Source organism: Setaria italica, chromosome I, assembly GCF_000263155.2.
Source record: "Setaria italica strain Yugu1 chromosome I, Setaria_italica_v2.0, whole genome shotgun sequence".
NCBI classification, from domain to species: Eukaryota; Viridiplantae; Streptophyta; class Magnoliopsida; order Poales; family Poaceae; genus Setaria; species Setaria italica.
The window spans coordinates 15909441-15923917 of record NC_028450.1 but is presented as its reverse complement, the minus strand read 5'-3'; the positions used below and the strand labels follow the sequence as shown (position 1 = coordinate 15923917).

The 14477-nt window shown below is 43.4% G+C and overlaps 2 protein-coding genes across 2 annotated transcripts; both read right to left on the bottom strand.

The window, feature by feature from the left end:
• Positions 1-8587: 8587 nt before the first annotated feature.
• On the bottom strand, positions 8588-10257 carry LOC101761516 (B-cell receptor-associated protein 31). The gene is made up of 2 exons (XM_004952313.4): positions 9822-10257; positions 8588-9230 (listed from the first exon to the last, which is right to left on the bottom strand). Exons 1-2 carry the CDS (start codon positions 10114-10116, stop codon positions 8866-8868), a joined length of 660 nt encoding a protein of 219 aa, XP_004952370.1. The 5' UTR covers positions 10117-10257; the 3' UTR covers positions 8588-8865.
• A 2488-nt stretch (positions 10258-12745) lies between these two features.
• On the bottom strand, positions 12746-13649 carry LOC101761131. Its single transcript, XM_004952312.4, has 2 exons — positions 13183-13649; positions 12746-12944 (listed from the first exon to the last, which is right to left on the bottom strand). The coding sequence occupies exons 1-2, from the start codon at positions 13546-13548 to the stop codon at positions 12900-12902; spliced, it is 411 nt and encodes a 136-aa protein (XP_004952369.1). The 5' UTR covers positions 13549-13649; the 3' UTR covers positions 12746-12899.
• Between the last annotated feature and the right edge of the window lie 828 nt (positions 13650-14477).

The following is a 14477-nucleotide window of genomic DNA, read 5'->3' as shown; positions in this document are numbered from 1 at the left end:
GTCGTTTTTTGGCGCCTCATTTTTTGGGGTCTTTTTTCTCGAGTTCTCCACCGTTCTTTGTCACATCTATACATACCTCGCTTGTAAGCTCTATTGGGATCTTTCTTTTATTTCAATATAGCTGGAGCTCTCCTGCAGACTCATTTTGAAAAAAAAAAGACAAGATAAACTTTTACCAAAGTACGAAGGACCATTTATCATGGTGGACAGGAACAGGATCAGTTTGGTTGGACACAATCGATGGCGACACTGTTGACAATGCATGGAACAGCACAATTCTGAACGGGTCTACAATGCTACTTCAAGTAGCTTATAAACGGGGAGGATTTGAACGGATTTAAAGTTGGGCCAGCCAGCCACACGGTTTCATGGCCCAACTGCTTTAGACTAAATGACCCGACCTTGCTGGACCGGCACCACCGATGGGGTGGTGCTCCATTCCGGCCAGCCACACAGCTTGCACATTGCACCTAATCTGGAACTGGAAGGGGATCTTCGTTCCTTTGGTAGCTCTCGCTTTCGTGAGATGTAAATTAAGCTCTCAACACACTTTTACATCCAGTCATCCAGATGCTGGTGCTGGTAAAGGCATCGTGGCAGGGCATCACTCCAATCCTGCACTTTGTGCTGGTAGCCAGCTCGGAATCTTGGATGCATCCATTTTCGATCAGACGGCCACAAAAGCGGAAAGCGCCCGCACGCTTCTACCATGGTTTGCAAGCCAGACAAATTCCACTGTACTACTAGTAGTAGATTTTTATCCCCAACCACCCCCTCAATTCTAAGCCCCAATCAATGCAAGGCAGGCACCACAGAACACTGAACTGTTATTACGGGACGATTGCAAGCAAGGCATATTCTTGTGCATCCAATCGTTGCTCATTGATCGAGCGCATGCCTTCTTGTGTTTCCTAGCTATTTCGGATCCATTGCATCCATGCCAACTATGGTGAGATCGATCTGTATCTCGTTGCTGCCTTTTAGATGTATGTACAAGGCTGCCCGAGTAATGGACCAATGGATCCACACGTGAAGTCATAGCTGGTCTAGCTGTTACTAACAGCTGTCTCCAGGGTAACCATATAAAAGAGCTAATGGAAAAACGAAACAAAAAATTACATGGGCATAGTTTGATTAGAGTTGGATCCAAATCTTTATCGAACTAAATCATGAGTGTTTCGAGGATATATAATCTTTCTAGAAGTGTTTCATCACTATGCTAGAAGTGTTTCTACAAATATCCACTTCACCGACATTTCTAGCATATCGAAGATCTTTTAAAATTATGTAAAGTGGTACTTTGAAATAGTGATGATGAAAAGGGTCATGACCAGTGCTGAAATAGCCACTAAGAAAAGAGCATAAAATTCATCATGGGGTGCACTTGCAAGAAAGTGTTTGGATTGGTAGGAAAAGAAAAATGGTCCACGTTTTTCCCATGCAGCAGGACAAAGAATAAAGATTTTTTTTTCCCAGTTTTGAGTATTCAACTACCAGCATTCTATAGTGCCAGTTCAGTCCGGTGGCGTGTAGCGTGCTGTGTAAGCTCCAGTCACCAAACAGTATCGGCGTGTTTGGTTGTGAGGCTTAGACCTAGCCTGTATAGGAGTTAGCCATGGTCAAATTTAATGGGTGTTTGGTTCCTTTAGTCCATGGACTAAAGTTTAGTCCCTACCCTGTTTGGTTTCATAAATTAAAGTCCATTAATGCAGTTGAACAAAGTCATTTCTACCCCTGCTACCTTCCTGTTACTGCTTGCGCCTGCTACCCCCTGTTCTAGTGTGCGCCTTCTACCCTCCTGTCCCTGTTGTGCCGCGCTACTGGCTTGCTTTGTGCGCATGGCACATAATCAAAATTTGTCATACATCGGTGCTGCCCCCTCTTCCGCCTACTACTGCTGTTCCCCCTCCCCATCCTAATGTTGCTGTTGCGGCTACTGTTTCACTAGTTCTTCCACCCGATCCGCTTCCTCTTCACCCCGTGCCTCCCCATCATGCTCCGTCGCGCCAGAACCACCGTCCATACCCGCGGAGGACGGGGATCCATTATGCTGCTGCTCCGCGGCGAGGTGCACGATGGCGAGGGAGTGGTTGCGCTGGAGGCGACGGAACCGCTTAACAGTGAGGGTCGGGCAGGGCGAAGGCGATGCTGTCACGCCCGCTGATGTGGAGGTTGCCGCGGTACATCGAGAAGGCCACCATCCTCCTGGGTCCTGGCTCCTGCCTCCTGCCGGAGCGGGAAGGAGAGCGAACGGCGGGAGCGGTCGGACAAGGGACGGTGGCGGCTGCCGGAGCGGGAAAGGGAGCGAGCGGCGGCGGCGGGAGCAGGGAGGGAGCGAGCAGGACAGTGGCAGCGGCCAGAGCGGGGCGGCGGTAGCGGCGGCGAGAGCGGGGAGGGGAGGGGAGCGAGCGGCCGGAGGGGCCGGAGCGGGGAAGCGAGTGAGCGGCAGGAGAGGGGAGGGGAGCGAGCGGGGACGTGGAGTAATGAGGGCAGGAGTGTCCCAAGACCCTTTACTCCACTTTAGTCCACCCCATATGGACTAGAGGACAAAACACTTTAGTCCACCTGTTTGACACTTTAGGGACTAAAAGTGGCTAAAATGGGTAGACTAAACTTTAATCCATGGTAACTAAACAGACCCTTAGCCTATGTGGTGAAGAAGTGAGCTCAGTGGTTGATTCGCTAGCTTAGCTTAGCCTAACCTTTGAAGCATGTGTTTGGTTACGTGGCTTGTACTGTGTATAGCTACCTCCTCTTCACGATGGTGAGTTTACCTCCTCTTCGTATCGAGCGAGCAAAATCACAACAGGAAAGCTTAAAGAATCAGGGGGTATGCTGAAGATAAGGGAGCGTTTGGTTACTTTGCTTATTTTTAGTACCTGTCACATCAAATATTTAGATACTAATTAGAAGTATTAAAGGTAGACTATTTACAAAACCCATTACACAGATGGAGGCTAAACGTCGATACGAATCTATTAAGCCTAATTAGTCCTGGACTAATTAGGCTTAATAGATTCGTCTCGCCATTTAGCTTCCATCTGTGCAATTAGTTTTATTATTAACTCATTTTAGTTCTCCTAATTAGCCTCCGAATATTTGATGTGACACGAACTAAACTTTAGCTTGAAAAATCAAACACCCCCCTAAATAAATTACGAGACATTCTAATTTACCGTGCAGCCTGGGATCGAGGAGGCCGAGGAGCAGCTTGCCGTCGTGGTGGTGGATTATTCAGGGGTGTTTGGATACACCCTCCTAAACTTTAGTACCTTTCACATCGGATGTTTGATACTAATTAGGAGTGTTAAATATAGTCTAATTACAAAACTAATTGCACAGATGGAGTCTAATTCGCGGGACGAAATCTATTAAGCCTAATTAGTCCATGATTTGACGATGTGGTGCTACAATAACCATTTGCTAATGATGGATTAATTAGACTTAATAGATTCATCTCGCGAATTAGTATAGGGGTTCTGCAGTTAGTTTTATAATTAGCACATGTTTAGTCCTTCTAATTAGCGTCCGAACATCCAATATGACCCTCCTAAAGTTTAGCACTTTGTATCAAACACCCCCTCAATTGATTTGTAGCAGCAGTCAATCAGAGGTAGGACAAAGTCCAGTGATAAAATTATCAAGTGATGACGGCACAAAGCAACTCATATCGAACCACTCAATACGGAATTGAATAGATCCATTCATACAGAGCAACCGAGGGATTTATTGAATGAAAGAAGAATCGCTATCTCCTTGCGCCTCACCTCCAACAGCCACAGTATCATTAGCAGTTCAGCGAGAATGAACTACAGAGATGGATTGCAACATTGCAACATTACAGTGAGCATCAGGCTCTTTCCCTTGGATGCTCCCGGCACCGATGCAGGCTCTTCATGCCTTCTTCTCTGTGGTGCCCACCGTCGCGGCCGCAAGATGCGCAGGGACGACAATGCCCAAAGGACAATAGCACAAGGTGGCCGCCGCATCAAGCAAGCGTGAGCCCGTGACGGAAGCTCTTCCTTGCGGCGGCGGTGGTGGCGGTAGGGTAAGCGGCAGCGTTTACGGCCACGAAGGTGAGCAGAGTCAAGCAGTCGCATCACCGTAGCATGGGCTAAGCCTGTCCAGAGATAAACGGCCGATTTCTGCATTTTAGGCTAGCCTGGTTTAGAGGCACCTTTTGCATTGAGCTAGCCTGACTAAGGCCCCTATGCAGATAACCAAACATACAAAGGCTGCATTAGACTAGCATGATTACGGACTTAGCCAGGTAATCAAACACAACCTATATGGCCTGTGGGGACCTATGTGGCCTGTGGGGATCCGTCACTGTTGGTTTCATGACCATGATATGCTATAGAGTGAAAAGTATGACTAAATATCTGGAATATGAGATCTGTCCCATATGAGAGTCTCATTGGGACAAGATCACCTAATAATCACTAAGCTCTATTTATGCACCTTTCAAGCATACCAAACCATCTTTAAGAAGACAACTAAAATGCATGCAGACCTTAATTAGCTTGCATCATCCAAAAGAGTCTCAGCTTGCATTTGTTTTACTTGATACCATTCTGTGGTAGAGTGCATTAAACAGGGACTCCTAACACCTGACCAACTCTGTAGAAAGACGAAAGCGCAACTGGTGCAAGTTGGAGAAAAATTCACAAATGCATTGAGGTGGTATCACGAAAAGTGGTAGGTTGTACTTACTCACCGACGGCAGTGCTGTGCACCTAACCTCCTGGACTGGGGTCCTGGTCCTGGACCTGGACGGCAACGAATATACTTCACGATCCAGCTATCCTCGAGGCCTCAACTGGAGCCCGGTGCCAAGTCTGGAAAAGGATCTTCCTCTGCCTTTGTGCAGTAACTAAAGAGAAGCATACAGCATGCACCACTCGACTCTCGACCATTTTTAGAGCATGTTTGTTTGAGTTTTATAACAATTTCTCAGCGTGCAACAAACTTCTTGTACAGCTTCCGAGAAGCTGGAAGTCCAGAAAAGCTGAATTTATATGCAAAGTTGGAAAGCTCAGTTTTATAAATTTTTTATAGCTTTTTGATCTCAGAAATCTAAACACATCTTTCAAAACTAGTGTTGATTTTTCGAAATCAAAAAGCTAGCAGCAACTTTTCAGAAAAACTCAAAAGCTACAGCTTAAATAAACATACCTTACGGCACGATTGCAAGCTAGGGTTCGTATTCTTGTGCGTGCAAGAGGTCACCTAAGTTTTGGTGCGGCCAACGCATCCACGTGAAATCGTGTAACTGGTCGAGCTATCTCAGCTCCCCAGGACCATTAATCACCATTAACCAGAGGGCCATGCGCGAGCCGTTGCTTTCCTCAGATCGCAAACTGCTGAGCTTAATTCTGGACTTTGTAAGGCAAAACAACCTGAAAAGATACGTTACCCGCACAAGTTCCCTGTAGCGGCAAGAGAATTGGAATCAAATGAAATAACCATAGAAACGGCTACAAAACGGCGTTGCTACTAAATCTGGTGGTGCTGCACCGATTCAGTGCATCGAAATCTGTATGTAGTTTTCTGCAAACGGACAGAATTAAAAATACGCGGATAAAAACAGTCTTTTGGTAGTACCGCCTTATATTTAGTGGTAGCTACATGATCCAAAATTTAGGAAAAAGTTCATTTTACTCCCCCATCTATCCACTTTGTCCACTTAACCCCCCTAAGGCTCACTCTACTCAACTATTTCATTTAGTCCAATCTACCCCTAATTAGATTTCTCTTTTTTTTCTCCGTGTATGACTTTAGTTCAAATTTTGTGAGCACATACAAATCATGATGCCTTATGTTAACAAATTATACTACAATTTTTTCACGGTTATTTTCATAGGTTAGAAATATTTAATACAAAATTGATGTTAGATATACAAAACTGTACAAAAAGTAATAACGAAAAATTGCTAACGTATTTTTCTAACGTAGAGCATCATGTTATAAGTCAACTGAAAAAATTTGAAATTAAAACTCAACTTGCACGTGAAGAAAAAAAAAGAGAAATCTGATTAGGGGGTAGATTGGACCAAATGAAATAGTTTGGGGGAGTAAAGTGAGCCTAAATTTTGCTTAGGAGGGGTAAGTGGACAAAGTAAATAGGTGAGGGGAGTAAAATGAACTTTTTGACAGATTTATTAGTAAGAGCCAAGAGTAGCCTAATGATCCAGGCCATTGTAACTTACATGCACAAATATCATGTTCAGCCCGGCGCACAATGGAATTTGAAATACAGAAGTGATAGATTGAAATACAGCCAGCCAGCCAGCCAGCCAATATCCCTGAATGATATTGGTAGCATATCCAAAGGATTTTTCTCAAACACAGCAAAGTGGTAGATTGAAATAGCCATGAAAAAAAGGATGGAGACTAATGATGAAATAAGGAAAAAGAGCATAGTAAATCATGGAGTGTACTCACGGAAGGAATACTTGACAAAAACCACCTGGGAGAAGACACGTAACAAAATGACAGCAGGACAAAGAAGAAAGGGCAAGGGATTTGAGCACAGCTCTTCTCCAACGTCCAGCATCCTACAGTGCCAGTTCAGTTTGGTGGTGCTATAGATTCAAGTCACACATACTGCAGGATGCCGCCTGTGGCAGCTGGCTTGGGATTGGTCCTTGGTGTCGTGACCACTATTATATCATGATGTGATAAGGTACAGGAGAAACTAAACACCCGGAGCATAACACCACTTCACGCAATTAAAAAATCTGAACATGTAAGGATGCACATCGGGACAAATACTACAAAATTATCTGCGAGAAGCATTTAATCATCATACAAGCATACCAAGCGTTAATCATCATTCAAGCATACCAAACCATTTCCAGATACCAAACTGTTGCATTAAGTATGATATGGCATTATGGCCTTAGGAGCGCATGGTTCAAACATTGAGGAACAGCAAGAAAAATTTACATTCTGGAAAACACATTTTTGAGATAAACTGATACCAGCTGAACAGAAATGGTGATTGAAAACCAATTTATTTATCACTAGCCATTTCATCAGATAAATCATAATCAAAAGGTTGATCATGTGGAATACTAGTATCGCATTTTTATATTTGCAAGGGAACAATAGAACAGCAAAATATATTATATGGCATAGTTGGAAGTGCTCTAAATCAAAAGAAAATCAATGTCCATGTACTTGCATGCTACAGAATTTGAAACATTAATATTGCATGAAGCCAAGTGTTATATTTACAGTAGAACTCAGAGATTCATCCACAATCCAACAGCAAGGTCACAAAGAAACAGCTGAGATATAAGATCTGACAGCATGCTTAGTATCCCTGTTTTGGCATTGCTCAAGGACAAGCATGCTGCATAAAAGCATCTAGGTAACAATGCATGGTTTTCGGTCATAAATGGAAATAAAAGGGTATTAAATAACAACGAACCTGTTTCTTGCAAAACTAAAGGACCACTCTTAATACACAAATTCCTGAACCTTGCTAAACGTGAATGGAATATCGCAGAAACGTAACTGATTCATACTTCCATAGCAGTGTTTCAAAGGTGTCGCCTCAGCGTCCGAGCAGACCCAGCTCGCCTTGGGAAACCAGTCAGCTGTCAGCCTTGTCACCTAGGCAATAAGGGATGCACAGATTTCCAAGGACGCCATGTCACCTTTAAAACACTGTTCCGTATACTCTCAGCTCCCATACAATTTGAAAAAGGAAGTAAATATCACATCAAATGCAATCATGACCATTCAATCATTAAAATAACCTGACACAAAAAATCCGAATTTCCCCCTTGGTTTCATTTTGCTGGTCATCCCTAAAGACTAAAGAGCACTTACATGGCTTATCAGTTATTGCTCCACATCTATCAATTAACCATTAGGAACCACTTTATTTCCACCAAACAGATCAAATTCAAAAACATAAAAATGACTAATGGATAGTTGCATAGTTGCACGTGAAACTGCATGATACAATTCCCTATAAGAAACTACTTTTGTTGGATTCTTTTTCACGAAGGTCTACTAATTACCTCAAGATACGTGCATACAGTTCAGTTAGGTACCACAGGGTACTTTGATGATCAGCCTGCTTACCTTAAATGAATGTATCCAATTCTGGCGTATGCAATGCACTTTAAAATTTCTGGTTAATTGCAGTAGCTCCAAAACTCAGGCCATTTAGAATTTTGTTTCCCCATTTTCTTGACTGGCCATAATTATTTATGAATCAGAACAACCGAAGAACCTCAAACCAACATACAGTGCCAAGCATGTTTAATTTAAGACTTGGATATATAGCCTTGGTTAGCATCCTTTCAACTGCTTCAGGGTGAACTTGATTGGTTTTCTTTCTAACATGTTCCTATTTGGAATAAATCTTTACAAAAGAACAGCACCTTTTTTATTCAATAATTTTTTTTCAATGATCTGGGAAGTGGGAACTTTCTAGAGAAATTTTTTTTAACACCTGATACTAGGATTCTCATATTTTGAACAAGTGAATGCCATCTGAAATAATCAGAACATTCCACAACAAAATAGTAATCCTACAGCACATAAAAAAGTAGTAATCGGAACAAATACATAAGAGAAACTCCAAAGTGCTAGACCATATAATATGTGCACAAATTGGCACCAATATATAATGCAACACATAGTCATTAAAGATACTGAGACTGAGAAGTAAGAAAGCTGATAACTGGCATGCTATTTGGGTGCTAACATCCAATGATCTATCAACAATAATTTCTTCAGTATCCCATGAAAGAGTAAACATTGTTTCTTACCAAACTGCAACAGATAATTTGTTGCAACAGCACTAGATTCACCATCCCAATATCCTCATGCTTGAATATTCTTTTCTCAAGAACTGGAAAGCCTGAGATCAATTGACTGCAGCTGTATCCGAAGGTGCTGGTTGTCCTCTAGCAGGCGATCATATTCAATCAGCAAGCCTTCAGATTGTTTTTGGATAGCAAGTGCCTTATCCTCAGCAACATGTACCTCTTCAGTCTTTTCTTGGACTTGTAGCTTCAGTTTATTCATCTCCTTGTTCAGATTGGCAATCTCTTCTTGGTACTTCTTTGTCTCCTCTGAAATTCCAACTTTTGCTTCCTCCAACATGTTATTATGCTTCGATACAGCCTCCAAGTTCTTCTTGAAGCCACGCAAATCTCTGATGTATTGGTGAAGCCGGTCGATCACTAGCATAAGAAACAAGGTGTACCCTGAAAGAATAGTAATGTGCTCAGACTTGAACCTAGAGCAAATAGCACAAATTGAGTGCTGAAACACTTGTCACAATATTTCCAGTGGGACCACATGTAAAAAAGGACAAGAGATAGATAAACACATTCAAGTGGAATCATATACATACTAGAAATCTCAGCACAACATGAATATACATAACAAATCAATAGAAGTAATTCAGTCTGCCCTCAATAGTGATGCAGCAGGTAGATAAATAATCAAAATTTAATTTCAATCTCCATGTCCTGTGAAATTTCTAGTGCCTAGAAAAAGGTACTCTTTAATATAATGCTGCTTAGTATGTGTTACTTTTCCATTAACGATCTGTTTGGTGCTGTGTTTTTGCCAACAGAGTTCTGCATTTTACCAGTTCGACCGAAAGAATCTTCCATTTACCCACTAAAGAATGCATAAGAATGAACATTCCCTTCGGCGAGGTTGAGGAATGGATGCCCAGACTATCCATAACACTCAGATCTCCCCCAAACCCAACCCAAGAACGCAGCAAACAGGGAATCGAGTCCAATCAGAAGATGGCGACCGGGGGGATGCTTGTTACCAAGACCTACCCATGAGGGACGCCTCGAGGAGGTGACGCGAGAAGAGGACCTGGTCTGTGGGCGTGAGCCCACCGCCGGAGTCGGGGTCGGACGCGCGGCCGCTGATCTCGGCCATGCTGTAGAGCGTGGAGGCGAGAAGAGCGAGGAAGACGCCCGCTACCGTCTTGACGGCGACGGGCGCGCGGCGGCCGCGCTTGAGGCGGTCGAGGCCCAGCACGGCGAGCTTCCGCAGCGGCGTCTTGAAGAGCAGCGCCGCTGCCACGGACGCCTCCGCCAGCACCACAACGAACAGCAGCTGGATCATCGCCGCTAGTGCGGTGCTGCTGATTAGATCCTGAGCTCCGAATCGATGAGATCTAGGCGTCGTTTTGGGGTTTTGGGGGTTGGGGGGAGAGGAGCCGAGGAGGCGGGGTTGCGAATTTTCGATTTTTCGATTTTTCGTTTGCGTTCTTTTACTCTTTTGAGGGTCCAATCGTCCATCGATCAATGTTAGGATGACTTTAAATTGACAACAAAGATCAAATTTGTGCTGTGTGGAAATTCTCGAGCGAGATTAGCTAAAAATGAAGACGAAAGATTTTGCTCAAAACACGGGATAGATTTTGTTGATTCTTCGAGATAGTCGATACAAAGATGTCGAATAGGCTGCATAAAATTGACATGTCAATTAATTCAGGTGTATTTGAAAGGTCTTTATAGTTATATCGTGAATCTTTTGAATAAACCCCTTAATAAACTGAAAGGCATAGTACTTATCAACTTCTTTTTTACTAGACCCAGCACTAAAAAGCTTACTTCCTTCGTTCTCGAACTTTAATCAACAATATTTATTTAATAAATTAGTTAAATAAAATAAGTACCACTTAAATCTATTATCAAAAGTACTTGTAAATTTATCTTTTTTATAAATATTTGTAGAAAATAAAAATAATCGATGATGTCATATATTTAAGTATTGAGATAGATTTTATGCGAAGATGAAATTTCATTATGTAACCACAATATTTCTTCCTTTTTCTATCCAGCCTTTTGCAACATTTTGAACTTGGGAATTTGCAATACGATTATGTGCTATTAGAGAACAATTAATGGATTTAGATTTGTAAATTATTATAGAGTTTTCATTTAATGGTACCATAGGCGTAAAACCAGCATCCTTGTGTACAGTTACACATATTACATGGTTTCTATTGTTTGGTGAGTGCAAGAATCAAATTTTGATAATGTTACGTATGGGGCAATGCCAAGAAGATAGGCGTGGGGATTGTGACCACACTAATTGAACGTTGCACAGCTACACCAAAATTCAGAAGAGGAGAATTACACCCATGACACAACAACTTGATAGGTAGGTGTAATTTGGTCAAATAATTTGTAAACCGCTCAATTTGATGTAATATCTTGGCAAATTTGTACGCCTCCGGTTCTATCACGATCAGTTTGTGTCATAGGGTTAATAGCTACATGTTGCTAATTTGCACATAACCCGTCATTCTTCTTAGCACAACTGAGAAGACAACGTAGCCGAGAAAGGTTTTCGAAATGAGCATAAGTAGATCAGCTATAAGGTTAAGAGAAAAAAAGTAAAAGACTACAACAGTGGGGGCAGACGTTATATAATCCAGCGGTACGAAAGAGAGGAAGATGAATGCAAGGAAGACATGCTAGCAAAATAGGAGGTCGCATGATTGGGTGGTGGTAATGGTGGAGAGCATTCTCAATGCAAGTTGTACAACAAAATTTTAACACTACTAGTAACTGCACAGTCGGTTATGGAGAAGCTAAGGGTGACATAGTAGAGACGTGCGAAACATGGTAAGTGTAGACACTACATAAAGATACGCTAGCCGAACTTTTAGGCGGAGCTTATCCTATCCCTAGCACCTAGACACAGTCGACGGCATCAAGACCATAGGGTGGATTCTAAAAGTGAGCAACAAAACCCCACGAGAATTGCTAGAAAAAAAAGCAAAGCCGAAGAAAAATTGTACTGGCTGATTGACAAGGAAGAGGTGCAGCTCTATTACAAACATCCTAATAAATGTTGAAAATGGTGCAAATTCTTCATGTACTTTTGAGAGCTTTTGAGAATATGCTAAGCAGAGCTTTTATTTTAAGAATGTGCACTGTTTATTAAAAAAAACAAGGCGTGTAGAGGCATGCATTAGGCAGTGAAGTAGAACTTCCTCAAATCATGTGGATAATCCAGAATCTGAAGCCCCATTTGATTGTGAGCGAGTTGGTTGAGCATCAAAAGGGGTTTTCTTGCATTCATACCACTTCAGAATTGAGACGGATTAATGATTAAAATCACCGGCTAAGCCTCGCAGCGGTTGAAGTTTGCAGTAGCTACAAAGCAGCTATAGCTCAGCTAAGCCATTTAGCGGTTAAAGGGGCAAAAATCAGTAATCTTTCATTAGCCACCACTCGTCAGTTCGCAAGAACATGGCTCCATGACCAATTGACCATCAAAAGACGTTTGGTATAAACACACTCAATGTTCATCAGTTCAATTAATAAAAACCCAATGACACAAACTGTAGGCAAACTAGGAGCCAAGCAACTAGTAAACGATGCAATATGACGGCAAGGATCTCGCACAACTTCATGTATCCTCTAATGAAACTTCTCCTCTGCATTAGTGAAACAACGCAGTAGTATGAGTGGGCCGCGTGCTGGCAATATATTGGATGAGACCGTGCTTGATTTCGGCCCTGCAAGGTACTTAGCGGCCACAAAAGTAGTCCCATTTGGCGGCTATAACGGGCTAAGTACAGCTATTAGTAGCAGCTAAATCCTAATGGCAAAAGTGAGTTATCCTAGCGGCCGGCAGCTATAGTCAGGAGATTTAAAACTTTGAGATGGATTAGTCTTGTACTCGTGTGATGACTAGTTCGAGTTCACTTTGTTACATCATAGTATTGGAGGATGCTGTTGGGCGAATTGTAAAGGATTTTATTGCCGAGCTGGCTAGCTCCTCATACAAACTGAAATCATTATTCAGTTCATCAACAAAGATGTGCATAGTATTGTAACAGAAAGCTGTAGTGCTCGGGAATAACACAAATGCCACCGTTCACTGACAGCCTAGAGCAGGTCCCTTAGCACTGAGATCGCCGCCGCATGCTTCTCCTGCAGACAAATTTTGACAGCTTTTGGTTAAGTCATATCTGGAGGGTTCAAAGCAGAGTTAAAAATGCCTTGACAAAAATAGAGCCGGTTTAAATCCTTTATCATCATCCATCGATGATCGCAGGTGAACTCACCAAAATGACAAAGTATAACAGATAAGCAGTTACGCACCCCGAGCTTTGACTGTCGATGTGTTTGGGTGACGTGATTAACTAGCTAAGCAGAGAGGTGTCCGCACCTGGTCACGAGCTCTGTCCCGGCTGCCGCTGCAAACCGGCCGGCCGCTCTCGTCGTAGAGTATTATCCCGCTGAACCGCGGCAGCTGGCACTTGACGCCCATCAGCACCCTCCTCTGCCATATCGGCCGCGCCGGCGTGCCGCCTGACACAGCTGCTCCTTCCGCTCCACCACTTCTCACGCCCTCGGCCGTTGGAGCCACCAACACCTTCTTCTCCACCTCCGGCACATCGCCGCCCAAGATCCCGTACTCGTAACCACCACCCTTCACGCCGGCGACCTCGTCGACGCGCCCACGCACTGACCGGCGGCCGCCGTCCGCGTAGAGCTTCTCCTTCCAGAGAGCCACGGACAGGCAGAGCCCCATGATGCGATGTCAGCACTGGATCAGGGTCGCAGGGACAGCACTGTGGTAGCAGGCAGTAGGGGTACTGGGTAGGGCAGCGCGGTTGGCTTCTTATGGCGAGCGACGCCAAGAATATTATTGATGCGAGCACAGGCTGCCCGTGAGCCTTGCCGTTTGCAGTGATGGAGTGAGTGTTCGCTTGGATGCTCACTCATTTACGCTTCACCGTTATTTGGGTGGCGCCGACGTGTGAGTGTGACCGCGCCCGTCCAGTTGGTGACTGGTGCTGTGCATGTGAAGCATTCCCAGCTAGCTCGGCTCGGCGGCGGGTGGAGTAATCTTCACAGGGAGGCGATGGACGGTGACCATAAGAGCCGTGGTATGCGGAGGAGTGATCGCTTGCGCCGTCGTTCACCGATCACTGCATGGCTGGGAGCTCAAGCAATCGGCCGAAATAGGGAATGCACCACTGAGTAACGTAAAATTCTGGTACTGGCTCTTGCATTTCTTCGCTGAAAAGACAAGTTCATCATGAGACCAATGCAAAATGATCCATTGTAACAGTGTGGTACAGCATATCAAGATAAAATATCTTACACGGTTGTATTCAGAATAGAGCATCTTACGAAAACATTTGATATCAAACTTATTTCAGATTTATTTTGCAGGTGAAATTTGTTGAACCTGCCTTCAAAGACAGCTTCGCAAACGAGCAGCATTGCCAAAAAGAAATAACTTTAGGTAAAATTAAGGTGGCGTTTGGTTCCCTTTGCTTATTTTTAGCACGTGTCACATCAAATATTTAGATACTAATTAGGGGTATTAAATGTAGACTATTTACAAAACCCATTACATAAGTGGAGGCTAAATGGCGAGATGAATCTATTAAGCCTAATTAATCCATCATTAGCAAATGTTTACTGTAGCAACACATTGTCAAATCATGAACT

What these genes read in the sequence shown, in the direction of transcription:
- LOC101761516 (XM_004952313.4), bottom strand. Translation starts at nt 10,116, where the DNA reads ATGATCCAGCTGCTGTTCGTTGTGGTGCTGGCGGAGGCGTCCGTGGCA. An exon ending in CCTCGAGGCGTCCCTCATGG is followed by an intron (nt 9,231 to 9,821) that starts GTAGGTCTTGGT and finishes CTATTCTTTCAG; the next exon opens with GGTACACCTTGTTTCTTATG.
- LOC101761131 (XM_004952312.4), bottom strand. Translation starts at nt 13,548, where the DNA reads ATGGGGCTCTGCCTGTCCGTGGCTCTCTGGAAGGAGAAGCTCTACGCG. An exon ending in GGGACAGAGCTCGTGACCAG is followed by an intron (nt 12,945 to 13,182) that starts GTGCGGACACCT and finishes ATTTGTCTGCAG; the next exon opens with GAGAAGCATGCGGCGGCGAT.